The sequence below is a fragment of the Diadema antillarum genome, unplaced genomic scaffold (assembly GCF_040938485.1).
Source record: "Diadema antillarum isolate AM-2024a unplaced genomic scaffold, OU_Dant_1.0 seq00000891_RagTag, whole genome shotgun sequence".
NCBI lineage: Eukaryota > Metazoa > Echinodermata > Echinoidea > Diadematoida > Diadematidae > Diadema > Diadema antillarum.
Genome location: NW_027271755.1, coordinates 612292 through 625179, shown reverse-complemented (window position 1 = coordinate 625179; position 12888 = coordinate 612292). Strand labels below are relative to the sequence as shown.

The window sequence follows — 12888 nt, the reverse complement described above, 5'->3', positions numbered from 1 at the left end:
TCTCCCCTCCCCTCCCCCCCCCCTCCTCCTCTTCTTCTTCCTCTTCTTCCTCCTCCGCCTCCTCCTCCCTTCTCCTAACCGTGTTCAATCTCCTTCACCAACAAAACGTAATTAAAAAAATCCCCTTCTTGAGGACATGGGAAATTATGTCTAGAAACTGAAATAATGACGGTTAAAACCACACAAAGATAAGAATGATTCCAATCCCAAGAAGAGGAAATGGATCCTGCTTTTAGAGTTAGAATTGTAAAGAAATGAAAGTGACGAAGTCTCCACAAGACTTTGTGTTAATACAAGCCAAGAAGTGCAGCTGCCCCCATTTGATTGTATTTAAGCCTAAAACTGTAAAGGCAAAGCCCAGTAGCCATAAACATCTTGGTCCTGAAAAGAACAAACTTCGTTCACTCATCATCAAACTTGAAGGAGTTTCAAACCACGGTGAGAATGCGGGTAACTACTGCATTCGCAAATGCAAGTATGACGACGTATCAATGGCCTCCGAACGACCACGGGCCGAGGTCGGCAGCGGCCGTCCTCGAAGGGCTGACGCTGGCCGTAATCATTGTAGTAGCCTTCGCAGCGAACTTGTTGGCGATGGCGATCATGGTGAGAGACAAGCGGTTGAGGTCGAACCTCCACAGCGCTCTCATTTTCACCTTGATCTGCATGGACCTCGGTGTGGTGGTCACCAGTATGACGTTTTCCATCTGGTCCGTGTACGACAACGGACACTTTCTCCGCAATAACAAGGTCATGTGTACGGTGAGCCAGAAGTTTGCCTTGGTAGTTCATGTATTTTCTTATCCATATATTTATTCTCTTTATTCATTTTTTTTTCCATTTTGCGATGTATTCGTTTCCTAGTATGGGTATACAGTGGGCTCGCGTTATTACGAAGTCCTCGGGACCGGCAGTTTTCTTTCGTTATATCGAAATTTCGTTGTAACCGAACAAACAAACACTAAAAGTAAAATAAAATAAAATAAAATAAAATAAAATAAAATAGAATATAAAGCCGATAATGCTGCGGCTTTAATTTCTTCTTTTTTTTAAAACCAGAATTTCGTTATAACCTTGTTCGTTATAAAGCGGGTGTACTGTATTATTTCCTTCATTTATTAGTCTACCTATCTATTTGTCTTGTTTGAAATCTGCGGGTTGGTGCAGACATTCTAGCAGTATAAATATGACATATTGTATCTAACTTAACATAAAAATAGAAATGGGTATGGCATTGTATGAGACGATGTAGGATAACGACAACGGCAGGCCCAATGAAGGAACAGGGATTAAGATCATTTTGAATAGACGATCCTTCCTAACTGAAGCAGTTTTGATTATCATTATCTCATTACTCCAACTGTTATTTCATTATTACTATCAGAGTGATCAGGAATGGATAAAGATCATACTATTACAATCTGGACCTTTCAGAGAAGAGAAGGGGATAATCTGTTGTGTTTAAATTCTGAAGTTATTTTTTGTCTCAATCCTTGGCATGATTTATTGCAGTATTAGGCCTATATGAAATCAATCCCAGAGAAATAAAGATGGAAAGAAATTCAACGATTACAATTTATTTGATTACACACTGGGATACCCAATGCTGATCTGTCCGATATTAGAATTGATTATCTTATTTCATGAATGCTAATGTAAATGCATGTATCTGGTTGAAATTGTACGATGAACAAATAATACTGCATTCAAAACCTGCCTACAGCGGCCATCTAAGGGTGACGAAAAAAGTGACCTTCATAAACAGGTGAACGCTATAGATAGGGTCATTAACATGCCGTTTTCTCTCAGAGGGATCTTTTTTTTTTTTTGTGGCCGTGTACAGCAGACGGCCGCTTTACACAGGTGGCTGTAAAGACATTTTTTTTTATATTCATGTCCCACATTCCACATTTCATACAAGTTTTATGTTCCATTTGATTAAAAAAAAATGTTGAACACAACAGTAAATTTGAAACAAAATTGCACAAATGTATAAAGGACATGTGAAGTGATGTGTAATATGAGGAACCTACTAAAAAGCAAAGCTTGTGTGATGTAATGTAGGTTCCAAATATAAGCATTTAGTACAATAATAAGTCAATGACGAAAAATGACGAAACATGCAAGAATGTCGAGAATATGATAAAGTTTACGGAATGTACAAAGTATTGTGTGGTGTTCATCGCATGATTATACTTAAAGTATATTAGTCCATGGGCCGGGCCAGATATTGGTATACCATCTGAGGTGGCAATACCTTTTTTGGTGTCATTTTCTTTGTCGGGCATAGATATGCTTATCAAGCTACGATAGCATTTCCAAATGAGTAGCTTAGTCATAATAAATGAATTTTAAACCAATTTGGTCTCGTTGTTATATCCCTGTACTTATGAATCGAGACCAACCGCTATACAAAAAAGAGCAATGTCTTCTGTATGTTCACAGGTGTTCTGTTGTAAACGCGGCGCGCTTAGTCTTTATTCAAGGCAGCGAAGGGAGTATCTAAGGGTTCTGATGTCCTCAGCGCTTAGTCTAGTATTCAAGACGGCGAAGGGAATATCCAAAGCTTATAATACAGTGTATATCCCTTTATCTAAAAACAACAACAACAACAAAGCAATTTCTCGTGAATTTTAGCGTATTTTTCAATTATTTATCATTTTCCGGTGAAAACGCTACGGTGAAAACGCTAATACCACGCCAATGTCGCTTTATTTCCATCCAACAATGAAAGATTATGCAAAAACAATGTACCGGTACACTACGATACATTATAATTAATAATGTTGTAAATGAACAGAGTGATTTTTGTTTAAAACTGATGTATTTGTTGAGAGGGTGGTATAAAAACAGTATAGATAATCCCTTTTATTAGGAACTTTAGATATGATAACGGTTCATTGTTCTAGATAAAGACTAAGCGCACCGCGTGACAGCTGTGGACATCATAACCCTTTGGATATTCCCTTCGCTGCCTTGAATAAAGACTAAGCGCACCGCGTTTACAACAGAACACCTGTGGACATACAGAAGGCAGTGCTCGTATTTGTATATAGCGGTTAGTTTCGATTCAGAAGTATAGGGATATAAAAACGTGACCAAATTGGTTAAAAATCAATTTGTTATGACTAAGCTACTCATTTGGAAATGCTATCATAGCTTGATAAGCGTATCTATGTCCGACAAACAAAATGACACCAAAAAGGTTTTGCCACCTCGGGTGGTACCAACAACCCATTTTTCGGGTCTTGGCCCATGGACTATACAGGTGTGACTGTAAAATCAGTAAGTACTAGTAACAGTAATGGTGATTAAATATCGTCGTTGTTATTGGTTAAAATCATCGGTATTCTAAGGCATGTCTTTAAACTATACTTGAGCTCTTCTGGAATGATCTTTTATATCTGTGACAGATTAACGGGTTCTGCGCCACTTTCTTCAAGTTTGGCAATTTCCTGACGATTCTGATGATATCGATCGATCGATACTTGACAATCGTGTGGTCGGTCAGATTCCCGCCGACTAGACTCCGAACAGTCGTCTTCCTCGTAGTTTGCTGGATAGTGCCCCTTTTCGTAGCCGTCCCTCCAGCCGCCCAGTCTCTATCCAAGTACGAGTATCTCTCCGACACGCACCACTGTTCTCCCAGATGGGACTGTCCCTATTACGTCATCATGTTCGTTTTCCTCTACGGCATCGTCCTTCCCGTCATGCTCATCTGTTACGTCGCCGTCTTCCGGACTATCAGACGACAAGAGCTCCTCATGAAGAGACCCCCTAAGATGGACAACGAGACAACTGTCGCTTGCGGCTTTGGCACCACCCTCGTTGCGGAGACACAATTCGGCAAGCTTGAAGGCGGGGAGAGTACAGTGTCGTGTCTTCAGGGTGATACGGATAGACGTGGAGTGTCTGCCAAGGACGATTCAAGCGATGGTACCCTGAGTTTACCCCTTGAAGAGCCGCCGGAGCAGGAGGCTGTCTGCAAACATCAGTCAAAGCGGAAGAAACGGCACTTGCAGCTGAGACGACGGAGGCTCAGAGCTGACAAAAGAGTCGCATTGACAGGTAGATGGGTGTGCTTGTGTGTGAGTGTGTGCTTATGGCAGAAAGGGTGCTGGACAGCAGTGGCGGTTCCAGGGGGGGGGGGGGGGGGGCGCAACCGGCTTACGCCCTCCTTTATTGTTCGTTAAAAACAAAAGAAATAATAGGAAAAGAATGACATGAAACCCCGAAGTGGCATCAGAAATATTAGTTAACCCCCCTTTTACAGAAGTCTTGGATCCGCCCTTGGGACAGTCTTCTCCAAGAGAGGTTGACCAGTCTTTACTGAAGTCAAGGAGTTATCATTATGTTACATCCTTTGTGACAACTCCTTGCTATGGTTGCTTATGTATTTGTGAAGATAGGCCTACACGATGATACATAACATGGGCAGATTTTTTTTCTCTCTCTCTCTTGAAGAAATGAGCTGTTAGCGTCGTAGACGATCTCATATACCATGTTCATAGCCTAAAAAACTTCTGAAGTACAAGTTGTTATTTTGTTTTGTCTCTGATTCGTGTTCTAGATGGAAATTGAAGTAAATTTAGCTTGGTTGCCACCTTGGCAACATTGGGCAACTTTTTATTAGGCTTATTTCAAACATAATCATACTATGAATCCAGGAAACCTGAAGACACGGATAACGTCACTTTTCAAGGGTTTGATATAACATGTATAATGAGGATTTATCTTAGGACACCTATTTCATATAAAAGGGTACTAGTGTCTTAAATAACATAGTAAAGCATAATGAGCTAATTGGTATATGCATGTGAAAGCATCCAAACACACCCAAATCCCTAAACGTTTGTAATATGTTTACAATGGTGTAGGCCTGGCACAAATGCACATCTAGTCATCTTTTATGTGTGTGTTTGCGTGCGTGTGTGTGTATGTGTTTGCATATTTGGGAGCGGAGATATCACCTATACCTTCCAGCTTTGGTGCACAGGAGAGTTCTGGGGAGCATTTCATGAAGCTTTTTGTCCGACAAAGTTGTCGGACAAATTTGCTCTAAGCCAATCAGATGCAAGGATTTCAGTAACTTGTAACAGTTTGTCAGAAAAATATCCGACCAAAACGGTTCATGAAATGCCCCCCTGAAGTAGGCCTATAGATTTTATAGCAGAGTGGACGCTCAATTCACAAGGACGTAGGAGCAAGTTGTCACTCACTGTAGGATATGTAGTTCTAAACATGTTAAAGGCCCACATACCCGGGACTCAAGAGGGCACTCTTTACGATTCATATTATGATAGCTGCCTGCCTGCTGGACTGATTTGATCACATTGATCTCGAAAAAAAAATGATCCAGCTATAGTTATCTTATCTATTCTGTAAATCATATCATCATGTGTGTGCTTTATTTAGATACTGTATATTACTTTGGGTTTACCCCTGATATTAGTATGTGTGTGCGTGGTTGGAGGTGTGTGTGTGTGTGTGTGTGCGTGTGTGTGTGTGTGCATGTGGGTGAGTAAGTGTGCGGTACACGGGCGCGTGTATTATGTAGTTATTTGAGTATGCTTGAAGAATATGAGGTATTCATCAATATCATAATAGTATGAGCTCCCTATACAGTGGAGACTTAATGAGCTCCTTTGTGGAGACGATATGAGCTCCCTCGTGGAGACGATATGAGCTCCCTCGTTGAGACTTGGTATATTTAATATTCTTGTTTATAATTTTATCTTTATAAAATTTATAATGTTTGTTTTATGTTAAGTGCTGTGTGGGGCAAATTATTTGTATAGGGCCCCATTTTTCTCTCTCTTCTTTCTTTCTTTAAATTAACAACAACAACATTGATCTCATGTAAATCGAAATTTTTAGTTTTAGATCAATCGACTACAGTAACAAGTAAAAATACATATAGGTAAACGTACTTACATGCCAATAATATTAAATCATTTCTGCGACTATAGCTATCAATGTAACCTGCAAAATTTTGAGGAGAATCGTTATGTAATAGTCCTAACCAGCCAGGATCAATTAACGAACATGCAATACTGCCCTCTTTGATCATAGATTGTTTCCCTTTAACATTTTCTCAAGCAATCATATGCGGCCTCTTAATGTCTTAAACGGAGTTCTCGGGTTCGAATTCCGTCATGTGCTTATACGTCCTGTGAAAAAAAAAAAAAAAAATGCTTTATTCACGATGACCCTTCGACCCAGATATTAGGCCTATATCATAAGTAGCCTCCCTAAACCTGACAATGCTATAGGGTAATTATATTGGCAGTTCCTCTGACAGATCTGTCAAAACACCGAAGGTGCTGCCCCGGAATAAACACACACCCACACACACTAACACACACACACACACACACACACACACACACACACACACACATTTAAACGGTTTTACTTTCTTCTCTTGTTGCGTAATCCTGCAGGAGTTCTACTTGTGCTGACCACCGTTGTTTGTTGGTGTCCTTACTTTGTTGTTCATTACTGCTTCAACCCCACAAACCCCGCCCACTGGGAGGGCGTGGTCAGCATGTGGTTCGGCTACTCCAACTCCTCCCTTGATCCCATCATTTACGCGTTCATGAATCGCCGCGTTCGCCAGAGACTGCGCTCGTTGATCCGTAGGACGATGGACAGGTACACCAATCGGTGAACAAAGTGAACACTTGGATTCAGCCAGCGAGAACATCATCCTCAACTCTTAAAGCAAGTTGTTATTGTTGAAGCTGTTATTGTTATCATTATTTTTTTTTTTGGGGGGGGGGGGTTAGTTATATGATAGTGTATAATTATTATAAGGTGGTACAATTATTGTATATACATTCTTTCATGTTATACTTTACGCACCTTAATTTCTGTTATCAAAAAAGTGATGTTCATATCTTTTTTTTTGTCGAAAAATGAAATAAAACATTGAATTGAATTGAATTGAATTGACGCTTCATTCATCATTTGAACGACTTAATGATATTCGCCTATACTCATTTATTGATAATAGTATATAGATACATTACCTAACTATGCATTTAACACTTTAAGTATTATCTATTCACTTGCATGATTAATTCACTTCACAATTATCAATAGATACATGATTTCCATACATTTATTACATAATCATCATGATAATCTTTCCAGACATTTCGAGGTAAATAAAATGTTTAATCTAAATGTTGAAGCTCTTAAAATGATTGCACAAAACGAAGAGATCCGACAGAGCCTGTCTCAAACTAGGCCAAAACTCATGACTCCCAATACCTACTTACCATGGTTAAAGGGATAGTCTAGTTTTGGTTGAGATAGGGATTCACGTTTTAACTTTTTGTGAGATAACTAGAAGCAACTCATATGAAATATTGAAGAGCGTACAATTCTATGAGGAATTAAAAGTTTGTTTGATGAAAATCGGGTTTGAAATGGCTGAGATAGCCCCCCCCCCCCTAAAAAAAAAGAGAGAAAAACCAGACAAACAAACAAAGTAAAGCAAAGAGGTTCTAATAAAAGGTGAGTCCCACCTTTCAGTAGGAGGATTTATTTTACTTTCAAAGGTAGTTAGCGCGTTGTCATCTGGTCATCATGAATTTGTTGGTGATGCGCACACGAAAGCTATCATTTCTGTAATGTCAAGGGGTGGTGAGTAGGGGTGCACGTCACGAGACCGACACCCACGAGTCATACAGCTCACGAGTCATATGACAGCCCATGAGTTATACAGTTCACGAGTCATACAGCTAATTTGTTCGACATTAAGCAAACAAGGCCCACGAGACCGACACATTAAGCCCCGTGTTGTATCTGTCGAACTCGTGGGCTGTTTTACCTATTATAGTGTCGAACTCACGGGCTGTGTGGTTCGTCAGCTGTATGACCCATGGACCTGTTTTCAATGTCGAACTCGTGGGCTGTATGACTCGTGGCTGTCGGTCTAGCGGGATGACCCTATAATATCAAGTGGTTAACGATGAAGAAGAAGTCGCTGTGGGTACATGATAACGCAATGCACAGGAGCTGGAGTCCCTTAAGTGAAAGTGATGCTGATGTTGTGTTAATCCATTGGAGAGTTAAGACCACTGATGTTGTGTAGATGTTTAGTTTCTAGGACAAATTACATTATTTTTGGAGAGCTGAATATTTTGTGTGTTTTCTGGGAATGGCATCTCTTGAGCAGGAAGTGGAAATAAAGATAATTTATTATACATTGTATAGTATACTGGCAAAGTAAATGTCTGTCTGTGTGTGCGTTATTTTGTTTTTCTTTTACACAGTAACCGCTGTATGTATACAGATCTTGCGATCACTCAGGTTGTTTTGATGTGTATGTGTGTGCTTGTGTCTGTTTGTGTGTGTGTGCGTGCGTGTGTCTGTATGTACAAAATGTAGATGTGTGCGTGTGAGTGCATGTTTTTGCAACATCCTGAAAAAAGTCATTTATTTGATGTTGTACTTGATGTAGATTTTTAATTAAATCATTTTCAAATGGGGGCTTCAAAATCTTTTGAACAACTGAGTATAAACACGTGACGTTTAAGGGAAATATTGACAGGTTAAAAATAAAGGGTATAAGATAACTATTTTCCGATTTATGTGCCACATTTCATGAAATAAAGTAAGTCTAATGAGCTATAATCATTATAAATAAATATATATATATATATATACTCTCTAAAAAATCGAGTGAAAATATTCACTCTTAAAGGAGTGATTACAAAAAAAAGAGTGAATTTAGAGTGAATTTGGTGTGAAATTTGAGTGAAATTGTTCATTTTCACTCAAAATTCACTCCAATTTCACTCTAAATTCACTTTTTTTCATATTCACTCCTTTAAGAGTGAATATTTTCACTCGATTTTTTCGAGAGTATTTTTTTATGATGTGTGTGTGTGTGTGTGTGTGCGCACGCGCGCATAGCATTGTATGATACATACATTTACATTTTAAAGGGATAATGTAGTATTGGTTAAGGTGAGAATTCTGCGTTTAACGTTTTGCGAGATATTATAGAAACCACTCGGTAAAAGAGCATACAATTCTAAGGGGAATAGAAAGATTATTTGATGTAAATCGCATTTGAAATGACTGAGATATCCCAAAAACAATGTAAAATAAAAATACCCTGATAAAATTAGTGGCCTGTCGCGTTTTATAAGGGTCACTTTGTTGGATATCTCAGCCATTCCAAGACCAATTTTCATAATTAAGAATTACATGTTCTTTCATATAACATAAGAAGTTTCTTATTATCCCAAAAACACACGCACAAAAAAGGTGGGAAAGCTGCAACCCTATCTAAACCAAAACTCTACTATACCCCTTGAAATTATGTTTACAAACTTATACATGTTTATCTATGATGTATAATCTACATGATATGATTTTTGTCACTGTAATTTAGATATGCTTTAATATTGTACACTAAACATTTCGAATTTTTGAATTCAATTATATTGCACAATACATGTATACATAATTATGTCTTTCGAAGCACAGTTTTGCTGAGTTTCAATAACCATGCACCACAGTGGTGACAAGGTTCGCTACATTACAAACCATAATATATGTACTTTGATTTTTTTTTAAAGATTATATCTCTGTTCTCTGTCACAACGATTTGCCTGCCTTTCATGTGCAAATCAGCCATGAATAATGATGAGCTCTGTGTATAAGTATGTCCGAATGTGATCATTGTTGATTACTTGTACCATGCAGAAACAATAAAATGAAATGAAACGAAATGAAATGAAATAATCATCGTTGTAAATTGTAATTACTTTGTTCGTATCCTTGTGGAAAAGTGTCGTTACTTGATCTTATAACTCTACTTTACTGTAATATAATCATACAGTCAACTTGAACATGAAATGATAGCAGAATATTTCCCTTGTGTCTAGAAGTTGTTCGTTTGTTTGTGTGTTTGTTTGTGTGTTTGTTTGTTTGTTTTCAGTGTTTAACACGATAGTTGTCCTAAAATGACTCTCGCGACAGGAAGAAATAGACAAGAGGAAAATTAGCAAAACCCAACTTTACACACTTTTAAAATCTTGAAATATTCTCTTTGAGACACTTGCAAGCATTTCATTATGATTTTTGTTTTATTTTGTTCTGAATTAAGTTATGCAAATTAGGTAGCGTTTTTATAAGTCAGATACTGAAATTCACAAATCAGCAAAGCTTAAGTTTACATTTGTCCAGCTTTCGTTGTCACATATGACAATGACATTATTCAAAATGCTATGGCTAAATATTTTTTTTCGAAAGTTAATTTGCATAAGTGTGAAGGGAGACCTGTCTGTATAGTGTATACAATGGTATAGAGTTCCGAGCAGCGTACAGTGCGTATCAAAAAAGGTAAACCAACTTTGGAGGGCTACCATTTCGTAATTGTCAGCTGTGAAGATCTCAATGTTGGTTGTCAGGAAAGAGGATTTTTTTCCTTTTTATTTATTGGTACCTAATTATGTTGACAAATGTCATGCATGACTGAGCGCATGAGCCTTGAAGACAACAATGAGAAGTTGCCCTTTTCCAAGTTTGAGTGTCAAGGAACAATGCATGTCTCACTATTAATGGAAGAGATCTGTCAATGAAAGTGGTCAAATTAACACGCCAGCCTGCATGACTGCAGGCTTACGTTTAGAGTTTCTTCTAACCTTTTATGGTCCATAACCTTCAACATGGCCATGTTATGGTCCATAACCTTCAACATGGCCATGTTGTTGTTAACTGGGTCGCTCCCACAAAGGTTAATCCATTATCCATTTTCTCCCTTCATTTTCAAAACATGGTTTGTCGCTACGAGCTATGCGTTGAATATGAACAGAGAAAATGGACAGTGTGGCTTGGCCTTGTGGGAGTCACCAAGTTATCGGACAGGTGACCGTGTTGCAGGTTTAATATGGACCATAAAACGTTAGAAGAAACCCTGAGCATAAACCTAGACACAAACGTACATTTGCACAGGTTGGCCTGTTTATTTGAACACTTTCATTGACAGATCTCATCCATTCAGTGAGACATTCATTGTTCCATCATGTGACACTCAAACTTGGAAAAAGGGCAATTTGTCATTATTGTCTTTAAAGTTCTTGTGCTCAGTCATACATGACATTTTGTCAACATAATTAGGTACCAATGGAAAGAGGAAGAGTTCCTCTTTCCTTGCAACTAACATTGTGCTCTCCATAGCTGACAACTAAGAAATGGTAGCCCTCCAAAGTTGGATTACCTTTCATACGCACTGTATATCAGTTTATTACGAAGAATATGAATTGCCTGATCGATATTGTGTCGAGATGATACAGCCAAAGGTGAAAACATTGTTTACCCATGCACACCACTTAAGCCTTTCCATAGCCAAATTCGAAGGAACAGTTCATTCCAAATAGCTAATGGAAGGTTGATCCAGTTTAATGTTCAACTGCTCGCTGCACATTTGACATGCTGAGTGACAGTGGCTGTTTGCTCATTTGTTCCGCTGTAGCTCCACGCGTATACTCTAACAATGGAGTTCGTGTGTGCCACATAGGCGTTTGTGTTTAAAGTACTCGATTTGCGTGTGATTTCCCTACACAACGCTGTTGGTGATATGAATAAGAAAATTAATATGCCTCATCAATTGACATAGCAGTTTGAAACGTTTCTCGTGTCAAATCAGTGGCAAGATTTCATTTCTTGGCGCTATACGTACCAAATTCATCACATAAATCAATTGAAAAAATAAAAATAAACACTAATGCGAACACCAAAATCTCTTCCCCTAACAATTTTCTTTCATCTACTTGTTCACATGAATGGTAATACAGCATTCGTCGGGCAAGGTACTGGGACAAAATAACAAAATATTCAATAGACAGTTTGTCTTTTCACACTGCACAATATCAAATGGACAGTTGTTGTTTGTTTTTTACACTGCAAAATATGCAATAGACGGGGTTTTTTTTTCACACTCCCGCATGTCAATTACACGCCCTGACATCAATATGATTTGCGATCATTGCACGCGGAAACTCTGCCAGTTACAATCATAATTGTGAGTAATGATTTCGTAGCTATAATCACTTGCATTCTCGGTCTTTTGTTTTATTGCAAATACTGGCATGATCTGGTTCAAACAAACAAACAAACAAACAAACACACACACAAAAGGGTCACATTTCTTCATACAGTAGCATGCCAATTAAAAAATGAAATTGTAAAAGCCAATTTATACGTTTTTCTTTACGTCACAGTCTTATTTATTGCAGATACTGGTAGAATCTGGTTCAAACAAACAAAGAAAAAAACATTGAATTTATTCAACACGATAACATGTCACTTAAACAACCGAATTATAAAGGGTAAATTCATATGGTTTTGATTAAGCAGATAAAAGATAGCGATAAAAACAAACAATGAAAAAAAAGTTGCAATGTAATTTACAGCATTTTTACAGAGAGAGAGAGGGAGAGAGAGAGAGAGGGGGAGATAGAGAGAGGCTTATAGACTACCAGTTTGGTTCATAAGTGATTAAGAGGAATAGATAGCACGACACAAACATACAAACATAAGCCATTAGCATAAGAGAAAGTTGGTAATATGAAAGCAATGAAACGTTAAAGTAAGCACGAAGCCGATAACAGTGAAAGTGACATCAAAATCACCTTACATGCGAGTCCCAATTGTTTGTTATTTTGCCATCGTCTTCATCTGCAACGTTCTGGTGATAAAAGTCAGCTGGAAATGGTATCAAAATGTCCTGAAGACATATATTTATGCTGCTGAGATTCTGTTCCCCCGATTAATTGGTATAGTTTAAGATATACAGTATACATATAATTATATAAATGTGTGTGTGTGTGTGTGTGTGTGCGTGTGTGCGTGTGTGCGTGTGTGTGT

General features: G+C 38.2%; 1 protein-coding gene across 1 annotated transcript; it reads left to right on the top strand.

The window, feature by feature from the left end:
- The first annotated feature begins 477 nt into the window (after positions 1-477).
- On the top strand, positions 478-6670 carry LOC139740946 (5-hydroxytryptamine receptor 1A-beta-like). The gene is made up of 3 exons (XM_071651532.1): positions 478-762; positions 3414-4068; positions 6444-6670. Exons 1-3 carry the CDS (start codon positions 478-480, stop codon positions 6668-6670), a joined length of 1167 nt encoding a protein of 388 aa, XP_071507633.1.
- The last annotated feature ends 6218 nt before the right edge of the window (positions 6671-12888 follow it).

What these genes read in the sequence shown, in the direction of transcription:
- LOC139740946 (XM_071651532.1), top strand. Translation starts at nt 478, where the DNA reads ATGACGACGTATCAATGGCCTCCGAACGACCACGGGCCGAGGTCGGCA. An exon ending in ATAACAAGGTCATGTGTACG is followed by an intron (nt 763 to 3,413) that starts GTGAGCCAGAAG and finishes TATCTGTGACAG; the next exon opens with ATTAACGGGTTCTGCGCCAC. An exon ending in CAAAAGAGTCGCATTGACAG is followed by an intron (nt 4,069 to 6,443) that starts GTAGATGGGTGT and finishes GTAATCCTGCAG; the next exon opens with GAGTTCTACTTGTGCTGACC.